The sequence below is a fragment of the Desmodus rotundus genome, chromosome 11 (assembly GCF_022682495.2).
Source record: "Desmodus rotundus isolate HL8 chromosome 11, HLdesRot8A.1, whole genome shotgun sequence".
NCBI lineage: Eukaryota > Metazoa > Chordata > Mammalia > Chiroptera > Phyllostomidae > Desmodus > Desmodus rotundus.
Genome location: NC_071397.1, coordinates 45,370,182 through 45,385,364, shown reverse-complemented (window position 1 = coordinate 45,385,364; position 15,183 = coordinate 45,370,182). Strand labels below are relative to the sequence as shown.

At 40.2% G+C, this 15,183-nt stretch overlaps 1 protein-coding gene and 1 long non-coding RNA gene across 2 annotated transcripts in view; one reads left to right on the top strand and one right to left on the bottom strand.

Moving 5' to 3' along the window:
• Nucleotides 1-10,405, top strand: part of RRAGD (Ras related GTP binding D) — a 50,938-nt gene extending 40,533 nt beyond the window's left edge. Inside the window, exon 7 of the mRNA XM_024551711.4 lies at nucleotides 508-10,405. Within this exon, the coding sequence (XP_024407479.1) occupies nucleotides 508-659 (152 nt within the window). The 3' untranslated portion in view covers nucleotides 660-10,405. The remainder of the gene's footprint in view (nucleotides 1-507) is intronic.
• Nucleotides 10,406-10,855: 450 nt separating this feature from the next.
• On the bottom strand, nucleotides 10,856-15,147 carry LOC128779518 (uncharacterized). The gene is made up of 2 exons (XR_008425526.1): nucleotides 14,022-15,147; nucleotides 10,856-12,824 (listed from the first exon to the last, which is right to left on the bottom strand). It is a non-coding gene; the product is annotated as an uncharacterized lncRNA (long non-coding RNA).
• Nucleotides 15,148-15,183: the final 36 nt, after the last annotated feature.

Sequence of the window (15,183 nt, the reverse complement as noted above, 5' to 3'; positions counted from 1 at the left end):
ACTTTGCTTTCCCCAGGGTTTATGACAGTGGTTTAAATATAATGTATATCCAGTAAATATTGATTGATTACTTGATTGATACTGTGGCTTTGATTTCTCAGCCACACTTCAACTCAGGGTCTACCTCCACTTAGTCAATGTAATAATGCCTTTTGGGGAAAGGAAATAATAAATATTTAATTGAATATATCTTTATTGTAAAAAAAAACTTTAATTCTGAAAGATCAAAAAATGTGCAGTTCACTTGGTTCAAATTTTTTCGGTCATAGATACCTTTGAAAATGTGGCATATACTCTGGAAACTTTGCTTAGGGAAAAATATACATACATTCACAGGACTTTGCCTGTAATTCCTGAAGGCTAGATGCAGACTGCCTAGGGTAGTCTGGACATTAAATTAAGGCCACTCCTCTACTGCCCCCTACTGGTTTATTCTCTCCATGGCTGACATGAGAAGGTGGAGATTGTTTCTGTGGCATTTCTTAATGATTTTATTTTCTTCTTCAGGGCTTATTGACTATAATTTTCATTGCTTCCGGAAGGCCATCCATGAAGTTTTTGAGGTGAGAATGAAAGTGGTGAAATCGCGAAAGATTCAGAACCGGCTGCAGAAGAAAAAAGGAGCCACACCCAATGGAACGCCTAGGGTGCTGCTGTAGGTGAGGTTTCAGGAGCATCTTTTGAGATCAGACCTTTCAATGAGGCTGCTGCACTGTGTTGCACTAAAGGAAGAGGAAGAAGGAGATTGGGACGAATAACACAAATTCGTTGTAAAAAGAAAAATTCCTAGCACCCTCTTGGTCTTTTCTTTTTTAAACAAAGCAAGCACTTTGAAGCAAAAACTTGTACATTAACAATGAAGTGAAACCCACTGTAATTTCATTGCACAAATGTAAACTTTTATTGTCTGTAGTCAGAAAAACCCTGTGTGAGAACTGCCAGAAACTGTATATATTTTGCACTTTTACATGTTTTTTTCTCAATGAACTAAACTTTGATAAAGCAACTTTTCTAAGATTTTTTCTGTACTTGGTGTCAAGGACATGTGTACTGTAGTTTCCAGCTATATGGTAATCAGACATTAAAAAGTGATACATTAGCAATGACTTTTTATAAATTTTGGAATCTTTGCTACCAATTGTTGAGAAAATAATTTTTCAGTGGAGATGGAACAGATTGGAGGCAACGAGCTCCCAAAGAAATAAGAGCTGCCCCTTGTTTATAACTAGTACCAACGGGAGTTTTGTTGAACAATATTAGCACCAAACTTATCTAAACGTTTCTATACCTGTGGCAGCGCTTCCCTACCCAACAGTTTTTGCAGAGTTCTTTACCTCAACACACATCTCTAGAATCGTTTTATACAGAGCAGTTGTTTCTTTTTGCTGTATGACTATTCTTCAGGACCTTTGGGACCAGATTTCCAAATGGTGCCAATGACTTGAGCCAAGTGAGAATGTCATTGAATTGTAGGGTTTCTGGATTATCTTTTGTACCTGCCACCCAGGCTGAAGTAACATCAGAGGGCAGGTGGTTTCCCAAATGTGGGTGATTGGCAACTGCAGAGGTAAAAATGCAGGTGCAGATATTTATTTTGGACCAGCTATTTTGTATTGCTCCATGATCACAGAGAATGTCTCAGATCTCTACCATAGAGCTGAATCCTTTTGGGCACATTTGTCACATCTGCGTGTCCTTCTCATCTGTGACAGTGTGCCTCGTAGACTCTTCCTGTTCCCACACTATGATTGAACTAGAGCTCAGCCTGCCAGCAGCATGCTCTGTACAGCTGAAAAGCCATTCTGAAAACTGCTAAAGCTCAGGGGGAAGGAGATGGCCAGAGGAGGCATAATAGTTAGCTATGTATTTGTTTCTCTGAAATTCTGTCACTTTTATTTACTTTAGACTAATAGCAAGTTAAGAGACTCCTAAATCTACCACCATCCCAAACCATTCCAAGTAGATAATTCTAGGTCCATCCCAAGGGTCAGTGCCTAAGGCGTGCTTGTAGGTGTTAGAAAATAATTTATTTTTTTCTTTTAGCAGAGCCTCATAGGGATAACAAAACTGCTCCTAGCAAAAATGTGTCAGGTTCCTAAAGCAACTTGTCCTTAAAATTATCCCACTTCTGTCTGTGACTTCTTTCTACCCTTTCTCCTTTCTCTCAAGTCATATTCCTTTGAGGCTGGTAACTGCAGTTTAAAATGGTAGCTGATTGGGGTTTAAGGTTGAGCCCTCCCAAAGCATTGTGCATTTTGGAAGAAAATTTCTAAAAATCCTGAAGGAGCCCTGCCTACCTTCCTCATAATTTCTGCTCAGAAACTCGGATGAGTAAGCTGGCATCTCAGGGAAGTCTTTTCCCTAATTGCCAACAGGCCTGGTACAGGGGGGTTATTACAAATCTAATTCTCTAATAGTTTTTCCACCATGTTTCTTTTTGAGCAAACAAAGAATTGCTTTTCTAATGTGACTTTATCCTCAACATAGAGACACTCGCCTGTCTGATAAATCACACATTGTTTAGGTATATACACATATTATTGTAACCAGTTGGAGCTTCCACTTTTGAGTTGGGTATATGATGGGTTTTTGTTAAAATGTGCCTTAAGAGCCTGTTACTTCAAGAGCAAATGATTCTTTGGGGGAAAGGCAAAGTTAATGCTATGGCATAAGGACTCAAGTCCATGGTACTAAGTGCACTCTTTGTTTAATCACACACTGATATACAGATTACTGCCTCAAACCTGTACACATGGCAATGACCTCTTACTTAAAGAGAGATGTAGGAGTTATGTCTAAGTGTTCAGTTTTTGAAGCCCGTGCCACTGAAATTACAAAATCTCTCAATTCCTCCTGCATTTTATCTTTGATAAGGGATTTAGCTCACTGTGACATGTATGGCCACATTTAGGTCTCAGATCCAATGCTGTAAATACAAACCCAAATACATGGCTATAGTGCCTACTCTGGAACATTTTCACTTGTTTTCAAAGGTTGAGAACATGACCTAAAGGTTTCTTGGGCAATTAGAACTTCTATGTAGAGGTGCAAATCTGTGAATTATCTATCATTTTTGGTTATTTTCAGTTATGTAAATTAGCATGTATGACCAGAGTAGAGTGCTTTTGAAGGACTATAAATCAAAAACTGTTGACATTCAAGAACACTGTCATTTTGTGAACATGATACATTTTGGATCCTTAAATATAGAATGACTGAAAACACAACACTATCGTTATGTATGGGTTATGTGCTTACTGTTTGAAACATACTCCAGAAGAGCAGTTAACTGTCTTGGTTATTAAGGTGCGGTATGCATTCACCATATGTGGGCTGGGTATAATGTGTAATCAGGTGTAGTGTTAAGCTTTGCTTTAAGCAGCACGTCATTTATAACTGGTGTTAAACCATTGGTTTCACAAATGTTGACTGCCAATTTAAAAGCTTGTGTCATAAGCTCATGATTTGGTAAGCTCTTGTTTTTATTTTAAGCATATTCCTAACTAATCTTTCAGGGAGCAGAATGGCTTCTTTGGTGGAAAGGAAATACAGTCTTCCAAGTTTGTGAGCTTGTTTACCACATGCACATATTACTGCTTTATTGGCCTTGTTTGGTTCCTTTAGTAAAACATGGTTGTCCTGATTAACCAGCTTTCATTTTGTGGAAATGAGGATAAATCACTCTATTTAAGTTGTATTTGCACTTTTATTTTTATTTTTTTAAATCCTCTTGTCTCCATATTTTTGATGGTGACATGCCTATTTGGACTATAGAACTGTTATTTCAGCAAACTTCAGATATTAATTCTGCTATCCTGGCCCTAATCCCTAGCCATCTGGCAATTCTCTTCCTAACAGGGCACCTTATCTCTCCTTCCTTACTTAGTAAGATTCCACCCTGATGACTTTTACAGATCCCCTAAGAGTTCTTAAAGAGGGCTATATATTAGGTGTTATACCTTATATATGGAATCCTGTTTCTGATGGAAAGCCTGATCTGAAATAATTATTTCCAAGATTTTTAATCCATGGTGGTGTTTGATTTAGGTGGAAGAAAACATGGTCTTTAACAGATTTACTTAATAATAATAGATATTGAATAACGCAGGGTGCCACATGCTGTTTTTATGTGCGTTTACATGACTTGTTCTCATAAACCCAAGAGGTAGGTACTATTATCACTCCTATTTTACAGATGAGGCAACTGAGTTCAAAGAGATTAAATAATTTGATCAAGATCATATTACAAGTAAGACACAAGGTCTGGAGTCTGACTTAAGTCACTCTCTTAATTACTGCTCTAAGCAGCCTCCTCGAATGTCCCCTTAAATGCCCTCCTTTCTCAGACATGAAAAGGGGGGACTTGAAGTTTAGGATTTACTGTTGCATACGTTTAGGAAGGCTGAGATACTGAGATACTACCTTTCCATCCACAAGAATCAATAGGAGCAGTCTTCTAAATGTGCTTCACTCAGAGAAGGTGGTCAATAAATGCTGTGTTTTTTCTTCTTAATCCAGTCAATGACTCTAGTGCCAAAAATAATATTAACAGTGTTTAAATATCAGAAGAAAATTTAAGTACATTTTACAGCCATTTGGTCTTCTAAGAAGCATTAGTATATCAAACCCTGAGGAAACGAGAGAATAAGCTATTGCTCTAAACTGTATTCAGCCTTACTTCGAGTTTTTAATATATGTAACAATAATTTATAGAAAATAAAATCCTGATCTGGATTAAAATGAAAAAGATACATTTCGATCCTTCAGACCTATATTTAAAATTGCCACTAGTGTACTTCAGGGGACTCTTCTACAAGAGAAGCCTCAAATCTTACATGTCCAAAAGTTGATCTGGCTTCTTTTTGATGCATCTTCTCCTGTGATGGCGTGACTGTTCTTCCTTGCATCCCTGCTAGAAACTTGGTTTTCATGCTTGACTTCCCTCCTGCTCACCTCCTCCAATCAGTCACCCACTTCTTTCAGTTCAGCCTTACAGACCTCCGCTGCTTCTCTTCTCTCCATCTCTTCTGCCACCATTCTGGTTTACACCACCATCTCCTCTTATTTGGATCTCAATAGCCACTTAACAGTGTCTCTCTGCCTCATCCATCCACCTATTCCATTCTCTGTACGAGATGCAGAATGACCTTTCAAAACCACCACAATTCTGACCATATCACTTGTTCAACACCCTTCCTAGCTCCCCATTATAGATATCAGTCACACTCCTTAAGAGAGTTTGCAGGACACTGTCTTCCCGGTCCTTACTTCCCTCTCCAGCCTTGGTTCATCCTTCCCTTAACAGATGGACCAACACGCCCACACGGGGTGGTAAGTTAGAGGAACCTTGAATTTTGGCTCCTTTGTCAGTCATTTTCTGGGGGAAATAATAATTTTCTTTCTTAAGAGACAGTTCTTTTTTTAAAAAAAAGATTTTATTTATTTATTTTCAGAGAAGGGAAGGGAAGGAGAAGAGCAGGAGAGAAACATCAATGTGTGGTTGTCTTTCATGTGCCCTCCCCCTCCCTGCCCTTGGGGATCTGGCCCAAAACCCCGCCTTGTGCCCTAAACTAGGAATCAAACCAGTGACCCTTTGGTTCACAGGCTGGCACTTGATCCACTGAGCCACACCAGCCAGGGCTCAACAGTTATTGGTAGAAAACCTATTATAAGACATTGTGCTTAGTAAAATAGCTAAAAGACAGATACTGGAGATGGAAGGATTTTAATATCTAAAAATAACAGGAAATAAATTAGTCTGATTTTAGATGGACCCTCATAGGTGTCAGTTTTCACAAGAGTTCTACAGGACTGTGCCACTCTCCAGCGAAGACCATGGAGAGCTGTAACGAGCATCTGAGAAGCTGAATTGTTCAACCAGTAGCAGATCAATAGCTATATTTAATATTATTAATTTGCAGTAAGATTAAATTCACTAGAAGAAGTAGGTTAAGAAAGTGGAAATGTTTATTGTGTGCCTTCCTTTATAATTAAGAAAAAAGGTAAATTATCTTGGAAGTGAGTTTTAAAAATATATATAAAGATAGCACATGGTGCCAATTTTATTTGCAGATATTACGGTACCCTGACTCGAGTTCGCAAGCTGTGGCTTTGTCATAGCCTTGGCTAGGAAGTGTGAGTTTTAAATGTCAGTTAGTTTAACGTTCATACTTTGTTAACACATATCACTTCCAGAATTAGATTTAATAAAAAGTTTATACTACTTGTTACTCCTCTTTTCAGTCTGTTTGTCCCAGGGAACTGAGTGCTGCTTAAGGTAGATGTTATGTTCTCTGAGAACGTTGACATGAGGAGTCACAGAATGTGAGAAGAGAAAGATCAGATTTCATTACCTTTTACAGCCACTTGGTTTTCTAATGTAGAGCTACTTTAAGGCCATTTAGAATTTTGAAAGGTTGGATGATATTTTCAAATGGGCCAAACTTGGCCTAGCAGGGCCTCAGGAATATCAACTTTTGTCATAAATTCAAGTGAAGTTCTGGCAGTGATCTTATCTCAGTTGTACCACCGGTATCTTTGCATTTTTTTTTAATCCTCACCCAAGGATGTTTGATGATTTTAGAGCCAGAGAGAAAAACATCAATTGGTTGCTTCCTGTATGCACCCCTACCAGGCATTGAACCCTCAATCTAAGCATGCGTCCCGACATGGAATCTAAATAGCAACCTTTTGCGCATGGGACAATGCTCCAACCAACTAAGCCACCCAGCCAGGGCTATGGTTGTGTTTTGTTTTAGTAATAGCTATAATAAAGTGAAAACATAGGATTTAATGGTCCCTATCATAATTTTAAAGGTACTTCAAATTGTGTCATGTTATTCCAAGGAACAATTCTATTCCATAAAAATAAGTAAACTTAAATTATATATAAAATTATTTAAAATAAGTAAATAAATAGAAACAAAATACAAAATAAAACCTTTAATATAATAAATCCAGTAAATACCCATCAGTGGTCTTTCTTTGTAGAATGTTACATTTTTAATTTCAGCAAATGATTTAGCAATGAAGCTGAGATGGAGCCTGGTCCTTAGGATTTAATCTTGAAAAATAAATTATCTTTTTTTTAAAGATTTTACTTACTTTTAGAGAGAGGGGTAGGGAGGGAGCAAGAGGGGGAGAGAAACATCGATGTTTCAGGGAAACAGCAATTGGTTGCCTCTCACACATCCCTAACCAGGGACCTTTTGGTTCACAGACCTGCACTCAATCCAGAGCCACACCAGCTAAGGCGAAAAATAAATTATCTTAAAAAACAGAATGGCCATGTGAACTTACAGTCAAAGCAATGTTTGAGTGGTGTGATAATTGCCCTGGGGCAAACTGTAGGAGTTAACCCTTTATGAAATGCATTTTATACTTTTTGTTGTTGTGAACCGCAATACATACAATTCACATTGCAAATTATCATACCCTCATAATTGCAAACATTTTAAAAAGTCTCTTGAAGTAGTATTATCCTTTCTACACACAATGCATTCTAGTATTTGTGTCTTTCATTTCTTTTTTAAAAAAGATCTCACAATTCACTAAATGGTCACGACCTGCAATGTGTAAAGCACTGCTAGAATGAACCCACTGGCCAGATCAGAGATACCTAAGGATTCTCTTTCTGGACTAAAATATTTCCCTTCTCTCTCTGTTAATTTTGAGATCTTAAGAAATGTAGGGGACGGGAAATGGGACAACTGTAATAGCATAATCAATAAATATATTTAAAAAAAGAAATGTAGGGGAAATTCCGATTAAGTTCTTAAATTTTTCTTTCATTGGGTGAGGGTTTTCTGCTGGGTTTACCAGAGCAGTTTTACTTTTCATTGCCATTCCTTGGGTGTTTTTGTGTGCTAGGTTGTATTAAAAGTGGAGGGGATGGGCGGGTCCAGGGGGCTGCAGTCCTGAGAGGATCATCTATTACTATAGTCTATTCTTGGCTATAATAAAGAATTACCTTGAGTTTAAGAACTCATGAGACCATACCTAACTTCTATGGGGTCCTTGGTTAATTCGGATGACATTGGTCTGATCCAATATCAAGAATCCCTAAGTTTGCTCTTGTGTGCTATTCTGACATCCCAGGAACCAGCCGGACAAGCCCCTTCCCCATGAAAGGGAGCTGATCTAGCCTCCCTTTCCACCTCGTCTGGACTCAGGGTGGAGGACTGAAGTAGAAGGTGGCATTAATTAGTGCCCAGCTGCCTCAAGCCTGACCACTCTGCTTCTTCAATCTGTACTAATAAGCTGCTGAGGAAAAGGGGATTTTTCTAGCTTCCAAAACCAAAGGTCAAAAAACTAAGGCTCTTCCTTGAATGGCTTCTTCCATGTTAACCCTCACCATCACGGGAGAATCCCATTCCCGCAAGTTGTTTCTGTTTGTGTTCACCTTTCATTATTGCCCAAGTCCCTTGGTGGCTGCCTAATTCTCTCTGCCTCCACCTTGGGGAGAGCTCACCTCTGTAGGGGTCTGCCTTCCTCAACCAGATAGTCAACAACCAGGACTCTCAGGACGCTGTGGGCTCTCAGACCTGTATAAAGTGGTCTTGGTAGTCAGGCTATTCGCTTCCCCTCCATGCAAAGCTGCCATTAAAGGGCCTGACAGGGAAACACCAGTCCCGTATGTCTTTCTATCTCGGTGGGAGAGGAAGGAACTCAGGTTTATAATGTGCAAAAAATGGTACCTCCAATTCATGTCATAATGTTTCATTTAATGCCCTAGGCCAGGGTTTCACAGAGTTACCTCATCTTAAGAATCATTTAATGCCCTGGCTAGTTGGCTCGGTTGGAGCGTTGTCCCCTGGAGTCTACTGAAGGGCTGCAGGTTTGATCCCTGGTCTGGGCGTGTATGGGAGGCAATCAATCAGTGTTTCTTTTTCACGATGATGTGTTTCTCTCTCTGTCTCTCTCTCTCTCCAACCCTGCCTCTTCCTTTCTAAAAGCAATGAAACAAAATATTCTCAGGTGAGGATTGAAAAGAAAAATTATCTAAAGTGCTTAAAAATGCAAATTCCTTTACCCCATTCTTCTTGAATCAGAATCTCTGGACAGAGGTTTGGGGATCTGTATTTAAATAAGCACCTTAGGCAATTCTTATAACTTGGAAGACAGGTTTGGACTGTTGTTCAAAGGGATGGTGAAGGCCAGACGGTGGAGGACGAGGACTGGAGTCACCTGGGGGAGCTCTCATTCTTCCTCCACTCCTCTGTGAACACAAACACTCTCACCCGCAAGTATTAGTGTTGCTTTCCAACCTGATTGTGTGGCTTTAAAAATCTGCATTATTTAATCTACAACTTTATGGATATAAGTTAAGTAATTAAAAAGTATTTCAACTATTTATTTAGATATTTCAATACTTACTTACATTTAGTATCACAAATTACAAAAAATGGTATGTATTTAAAAATTTGCTTTTGCCTCAAATCATTCGAATTCATCACAGGCATCTTCTATAGCAGGTTCTTTATCATCACTAGAACAATGTTTTGAATCATCTAACAGTTCCTTTCTAGTTGAGATAGAACATGTTTTAAATTGAGTAGATACTGTTGGTGGAGATTTTACTGAGTCTCAAGAACCATTGGCTAAACATTAGAACAGATCGCCCACCCCTGCATATTCATAATCTCCACAAAGAAGTACTTCTTGTATTCCTCTTTTAAAAAGTGACTTTTTAAAAAGCCAACTAATCTCCAGTGCTTGTTCTCCAAAGTCATTCCCCCAGGAATAACTAATAAATGTCTTCACCTTCCTTCCAGACTTTGTTACGTGACTGTTAAAAGGCAGAAAACTGCCATTGCTTGGGGTCCTTTCCAGACATTGTCTTCCTGGGAAGTATTTTGTTTAAACAGCACAAAATAAAGACAAACATGTAATTCTTTTTTTTTTCTGAGGAATGATATATTTGGGAAAAGTTTGCTCTCTATTCTGGCATGCAAAGTATATATTCCCACTTAAGAAAATCTGCACCTGAACTCAACTTCAACTTCCGGGGAAGTCACACTGGCTCAGCCATTTTCTCACAAGATGCTAGAAGGCAGATGGAGTGTGGCATACCTTCACCTTCTGGTTATTTTGTGCTAGAAGAATACATTGTGGGGAAGTCTAAGACTGCTTTTTAGAAGTTGATGAGGTGGTTATTACTCAAAGTTTGCCTGTAATCGTAAAGTAGGTTTTAAGGGGAGGCAGCATGGGGCTGTTTGCTCTAAAGATGTTAATAATTTTGCCGAAATGACCTGTGGCTGAAGAATTACTCTAAGAGGTTCCGTGACTGATGTGTGCACTGGGCATTCTCTGTAGACTGAAGAATATTTCACATATCTATAACTATTTTTTTTGGAAGTTTGTGGATGCTATAGTGGTAAATAAAACACAAATTTGTTTCAAAGTATTGAACGCATAATAGTTGTTTGTCATTCTGCAGTTTCCTTTTCAATTAATAGAAACTGAAACTACTTTGAAGGTAGGGAACAGTTCTAAGCTATTTGGGCTAGTTTGTAGGCAACCGTGGTTCACTAATCAACAAGTGGACAAAAAGGGTCCACAGAATGAGAAATTGGGATGACAGCATATGGGAACACCAAAACGGCATGAGCAGAGTGGTAGGAGGGCAGTGCCCGGAGAGCGATTAGGAGAGGCATTAGGACAGAAACAGAAGGTACAGCTGTGCCACAGCCATCTGCTGCCACGTCACGGAGAGCTTGTTCTTTGGCCAAGGAACAACCCAGTTTCATTTTAGTTGCAGGTGTTTCCTTGAGAGCTAAACTTAGAAAAGGAAATATCTCTTGTCAAACTCATCAGTTTATCAGAACTAAGGAGTAAGAAATATGAGTATTGTAAATTGTGTTGCTAATTTTAAAACACCTTTATTATGAAAAAAACAAAGAAATGTAATCCACACAAATAAAGTAAAAACACAATACAATGTAGGTTTCTTGTTTCTCATCCCTAATTGCAAGAGCTATAATTTTGGGGGGATGTCAGATAATTCAAAACTGTGGTAGCAAGTTGGGCCTCCAAGAAAAGACACAATTTTTAAGAAAGCCACAGTAAAAATGATTGCAATACTGTTGCAAACAACTATTCATAACTGCATTTAGAAAATGCTTTCTTGCTATTAATGGGAAAAACCTTTTAAAATGAGGTACAAGTCACTTGGTGGAAGACACCTACTAAACTAGTATTGTAAGCACTCTGCTGGGTTTCAAATATATTCACTTGATATCTCAATAGTATTTTCTTGTGGAATACAGTTTTAGAAAAATGTTAAAGTAGAATGAGCAGGTAAGACGTATCCTGAACATCAAAACTGAGCAGGAAAAATTGAAGAGTCAGTTTCCCTACAGGATCCCTCAGCCAGCCACCAGGTGGTAGGTAAAAGCACAGCTGTTAGATCAGCGGTGCAGTTGGGTGGGACACACCAAAGAACTCCTTCCTGTCTGACATTTTTGTTAAGGTAACCAGAGTTCAAACTTGTGTCGTTGATAATGACCAGCATCTCCTAACATTAATACAAACTGCATCCCCATGGAAAAAAATTAGTCCCGTTTTTCTTAACCCTCCAAAGGGGAAATCCTGGCAGGGGAAAACAATAGAAAAAACTATGGCTGGTGGTGGTGGTGTTTTGTTTTTTTTTTAATGAAAAAAAAAACCTATTATAAATATTCAAAGGAATTAATAAAATGTTTACAATAAAGTCCACCTATGGCTTTCCAAGCTGTTTTTCATTTTAAACTGTACACTAGCATGACACTGATGTAAAATTAGTAAATTCATGCTGTCAGTCTAAGTGATAATAGTACTGCTACTTGCAACACAGGTAATCCAGTGTGAACAGAGAATGCCAAGGTGGAGTCATTTATGTCAGGGGGAATAAATGGAGCCAGGAGGCCATGAAAAAACTTGTCTTGCACATATTCCACCCAGCATGGTCCTCCATAAGCTTTCCCCCCCACTTTTATTTCTTGAGTTTAAATCTTTATAACACGGACACAGCATTAGCAGGAAAGTTGCTTTGGAATTTTACAGGAACCATGCCACACTGTTTCCATGAGCATGAGTTACCTTTCCTCAGGTAACTCTGGTTTTGCTTGGTTTGCCACCAGGAGTCACTGTGTTGTTCTTCGCTTTGCACACATAAACACATCTCTTTCTACGTAGAATTGTTTCACCTTGAGCATAAACACATTCCATTGTAAGAAGAGCTGTGTGCTCCCTCTGGTTCTGGAGACCCCGCTTATAGCCAGCAAAAAAGGCCCTTGGACCACGGCCTTCCACACATGTCATTTTTGAAGTCCTGTTCCCTCCCAGTGGGCCTCCACGAGCTCCATGGTAGCCGAAAGAGCTCTCCTTAAACTTTTTTTTTTTTTATCCTCACCCGAGGACATGCTTTAGAGAGAGGAGATGGGAGGGAGAAGGAGAGAAACATCGTTGTGGGAGATAAACATTGATCAGTTTCCTCTTGCCTGTGCCCCCACCAGGGACCAAACCTGCACCCAGTCATGACTCCATGTTGGGCCTGTCGCTTCTTTTCTAACAGAATGAAGTGGCACACTTGGTTTTGCTTGCATATCTTGGCCAGATTATCAGTTCGCTTTTCAGAAAACAACATGGAATGGTTGAAAAGATACCATCTAATTTGATTTTAGCCATCCTCCACTGCTCACCCCATTTCCAATTTCACTTGTTACAAAGGGATGCTGGTACAATTTGGATCAAAAAGTCAATTTACCTTAGATTTAGATTTTTAATTTTAACAATAGAAAATGTAGGGGAGAAAAAAAAGTACATCTGCCCATTTCAGTTCTCAGCTGGAGAGAAAAAACAAACAGAAGCTTATTAACATGTATACCACATATACACATGAAAGATACCCAGGGAAGGAAACTGAGTAACTCCCTGAGATGGCCCAAACTACCACCTTAAATACAGTACCATCTTTGGCTAAAGACAAAAAATAACAAAAAACAAACAAGCAAGCAAAAGATGGGGATGGGGGCAGGCCAGTTATGGGAGATTATTATAGGAAAAGCGGGTAAGGAAGGGTAAAGTTTGTTATGCAGATTTTTCAGTGCCTTCTCCAGTAAAATAAGATTCTCTTCTGATTTAGTCAACTTTCTCTTCCAGGTACACTGAAGGAACCCTGACAAGTAGAGATTTCCTTTACAAATGTAAACTTTCCCTTACAAAAGTGTAACTTCCGTTTTCTGAGATTCTCCTGTGCCTGTTTCTGAAAATAATCCGCTCAAAACAATCCTTATGCCAAACATGCATATTTTGAGGTGGCATGCTCTGCTACCCTTCAAAAACAAAGTTTTCTATCTTTGTATGACAGAATAAAACTTGCCCAACCTGATTAACCCTCTTGGCAAGGTAATAAACATCCCAACCTGTAAGAATTTTTAATGAGTTTATTTGAGCCAAACTGACAATTGCCGGGAAGAAGCAAAACCTCAAGGGATTGAGAAACTGCTCCAGAGAATGGTGGTTATGCAGCTTATTTTATGTCACAATCAGAGGAGGAAGCAGAAGGGGGTTACCTGTATTTTGCCGTGTATAATGTGCTCCCGTGCGTTATGCACACCCATGTTTTTGGCCCAAACTTTCAGGAAAAAAATAGTACTTTTTAAAAAATTCAATTATTTAATTATATTTAGAAACAAAACCGATTATGTATTCCAGGGTGTTATTTTGCATACGGATATCATTATTGCCTTTTAGTTTCACTTTTAATGCATAAGCATAAATAAAAGAATTAAAAACATTTATATAGATATGGAATTAGTACTACCCATGTATAATGTGCATTCTTATATTTCTCTAAAAAATTTGGTCAAAACAGTGTGCATTATACATGGCAAAATAGGGTACGTGAAGGTGGGAGAAAGCAAAACGGGGAAATCTCTGGGACTTGATAAAAAGTAAATCCAACAGATACACCTTACATTTGTGGGTATAGGATAGTTAACAGTCAACAACATGGGAACAATAACGGTGAGGGGACTTACGGTCTCTGGTGGTTATGCTTTCAGGAGGTGGGGTCAAGGGGAGGAAATGACTTTGATACTCCAAAGTACGTTATCTTAGTTGTAAAACGACGACAGACAGTCTCAAGCTGAAGATTGACCTTAGTTGGGGAAAAATGCCGCCCTGGGACAGGACTACTCTCCATGACTCACTTTTGGTTAGGAAATTCTATGTTCAGACCATCCTACGTGGTTACTTTAAGTCTGAGTTCGTTAAGGTCGCCATGCAGGCCTCCCCTGAGCTTGGCAGGTTCAGTACGTGGCCTCCTTTTTCCTCCACAGGCTTCACCCCACACAGAATTCTTTCCTTGCCGCTTCATCCTCCCCACCATCCCAATCCCTCCCTCCCTCTTATTCTAAATCTTTGCTCCTGTTTTAAGCCGTCGGAACCCAGTCCTCTTTTTCTCCATCCCATTTTCTCCACAATGAGCTATGAAATGTGTCCTTTAAGGTTAAGCCTTTCATATTTGTATGCATCCCCACAAATTCGATATAATTTCTTTTTAATCCCCAACAACACTTAAAAGTGCCTGGCACCTAAGCACATTATCTGAAAATAAACTGTTATAATAATCCTTCCCAATTCCCTTCTCTCTGGAATTTCCTACTTAACTGTTTCCACCCCCAACCAACTACACTGGGTCTAAAAACAACGCAGTTTCAGGGCAGCGCGCGGGGACCGGGCTGCGGACACTTGGCAGCGGGAGCCCAGGGCCCCCATCTGAGCCCTGGACGTCGGGGTCCGGGACCCCCCGCCACAGCCGGCGCGGCCGACGCCGCGTCTGGCCGCGCGGTTTCTCGCTAGAATCCGCCAGCGCCGGGAGTCGGGGCATGGGCCCGGCGGAAGACAGGCCTCCGGGGAGCCAGGGCAACAGGAAGACTGGGGCGCCGCCCGCCCGTGCACTCGCCCGAGAGGGTTTCGTGGGGCTGGTGGCGGCAGCTGCTGGGTGGTTGGGGTCCGCCGCGCTGCGACTGCCACGTCAGGGTAACTTCACAAAACGCGGCCGCGGGAGGGTGACGCACACCGGGCGGTCCGGCCGGGGCGGGCCCGCGGCCAATCGGGGAGGCTGAGCTCCAACCCCGGCGCTAGCTTCAGCCACCCTGGCCGGCGCCGGCGCCCGCCCGGCCCCCAAGGAGGCGGGGA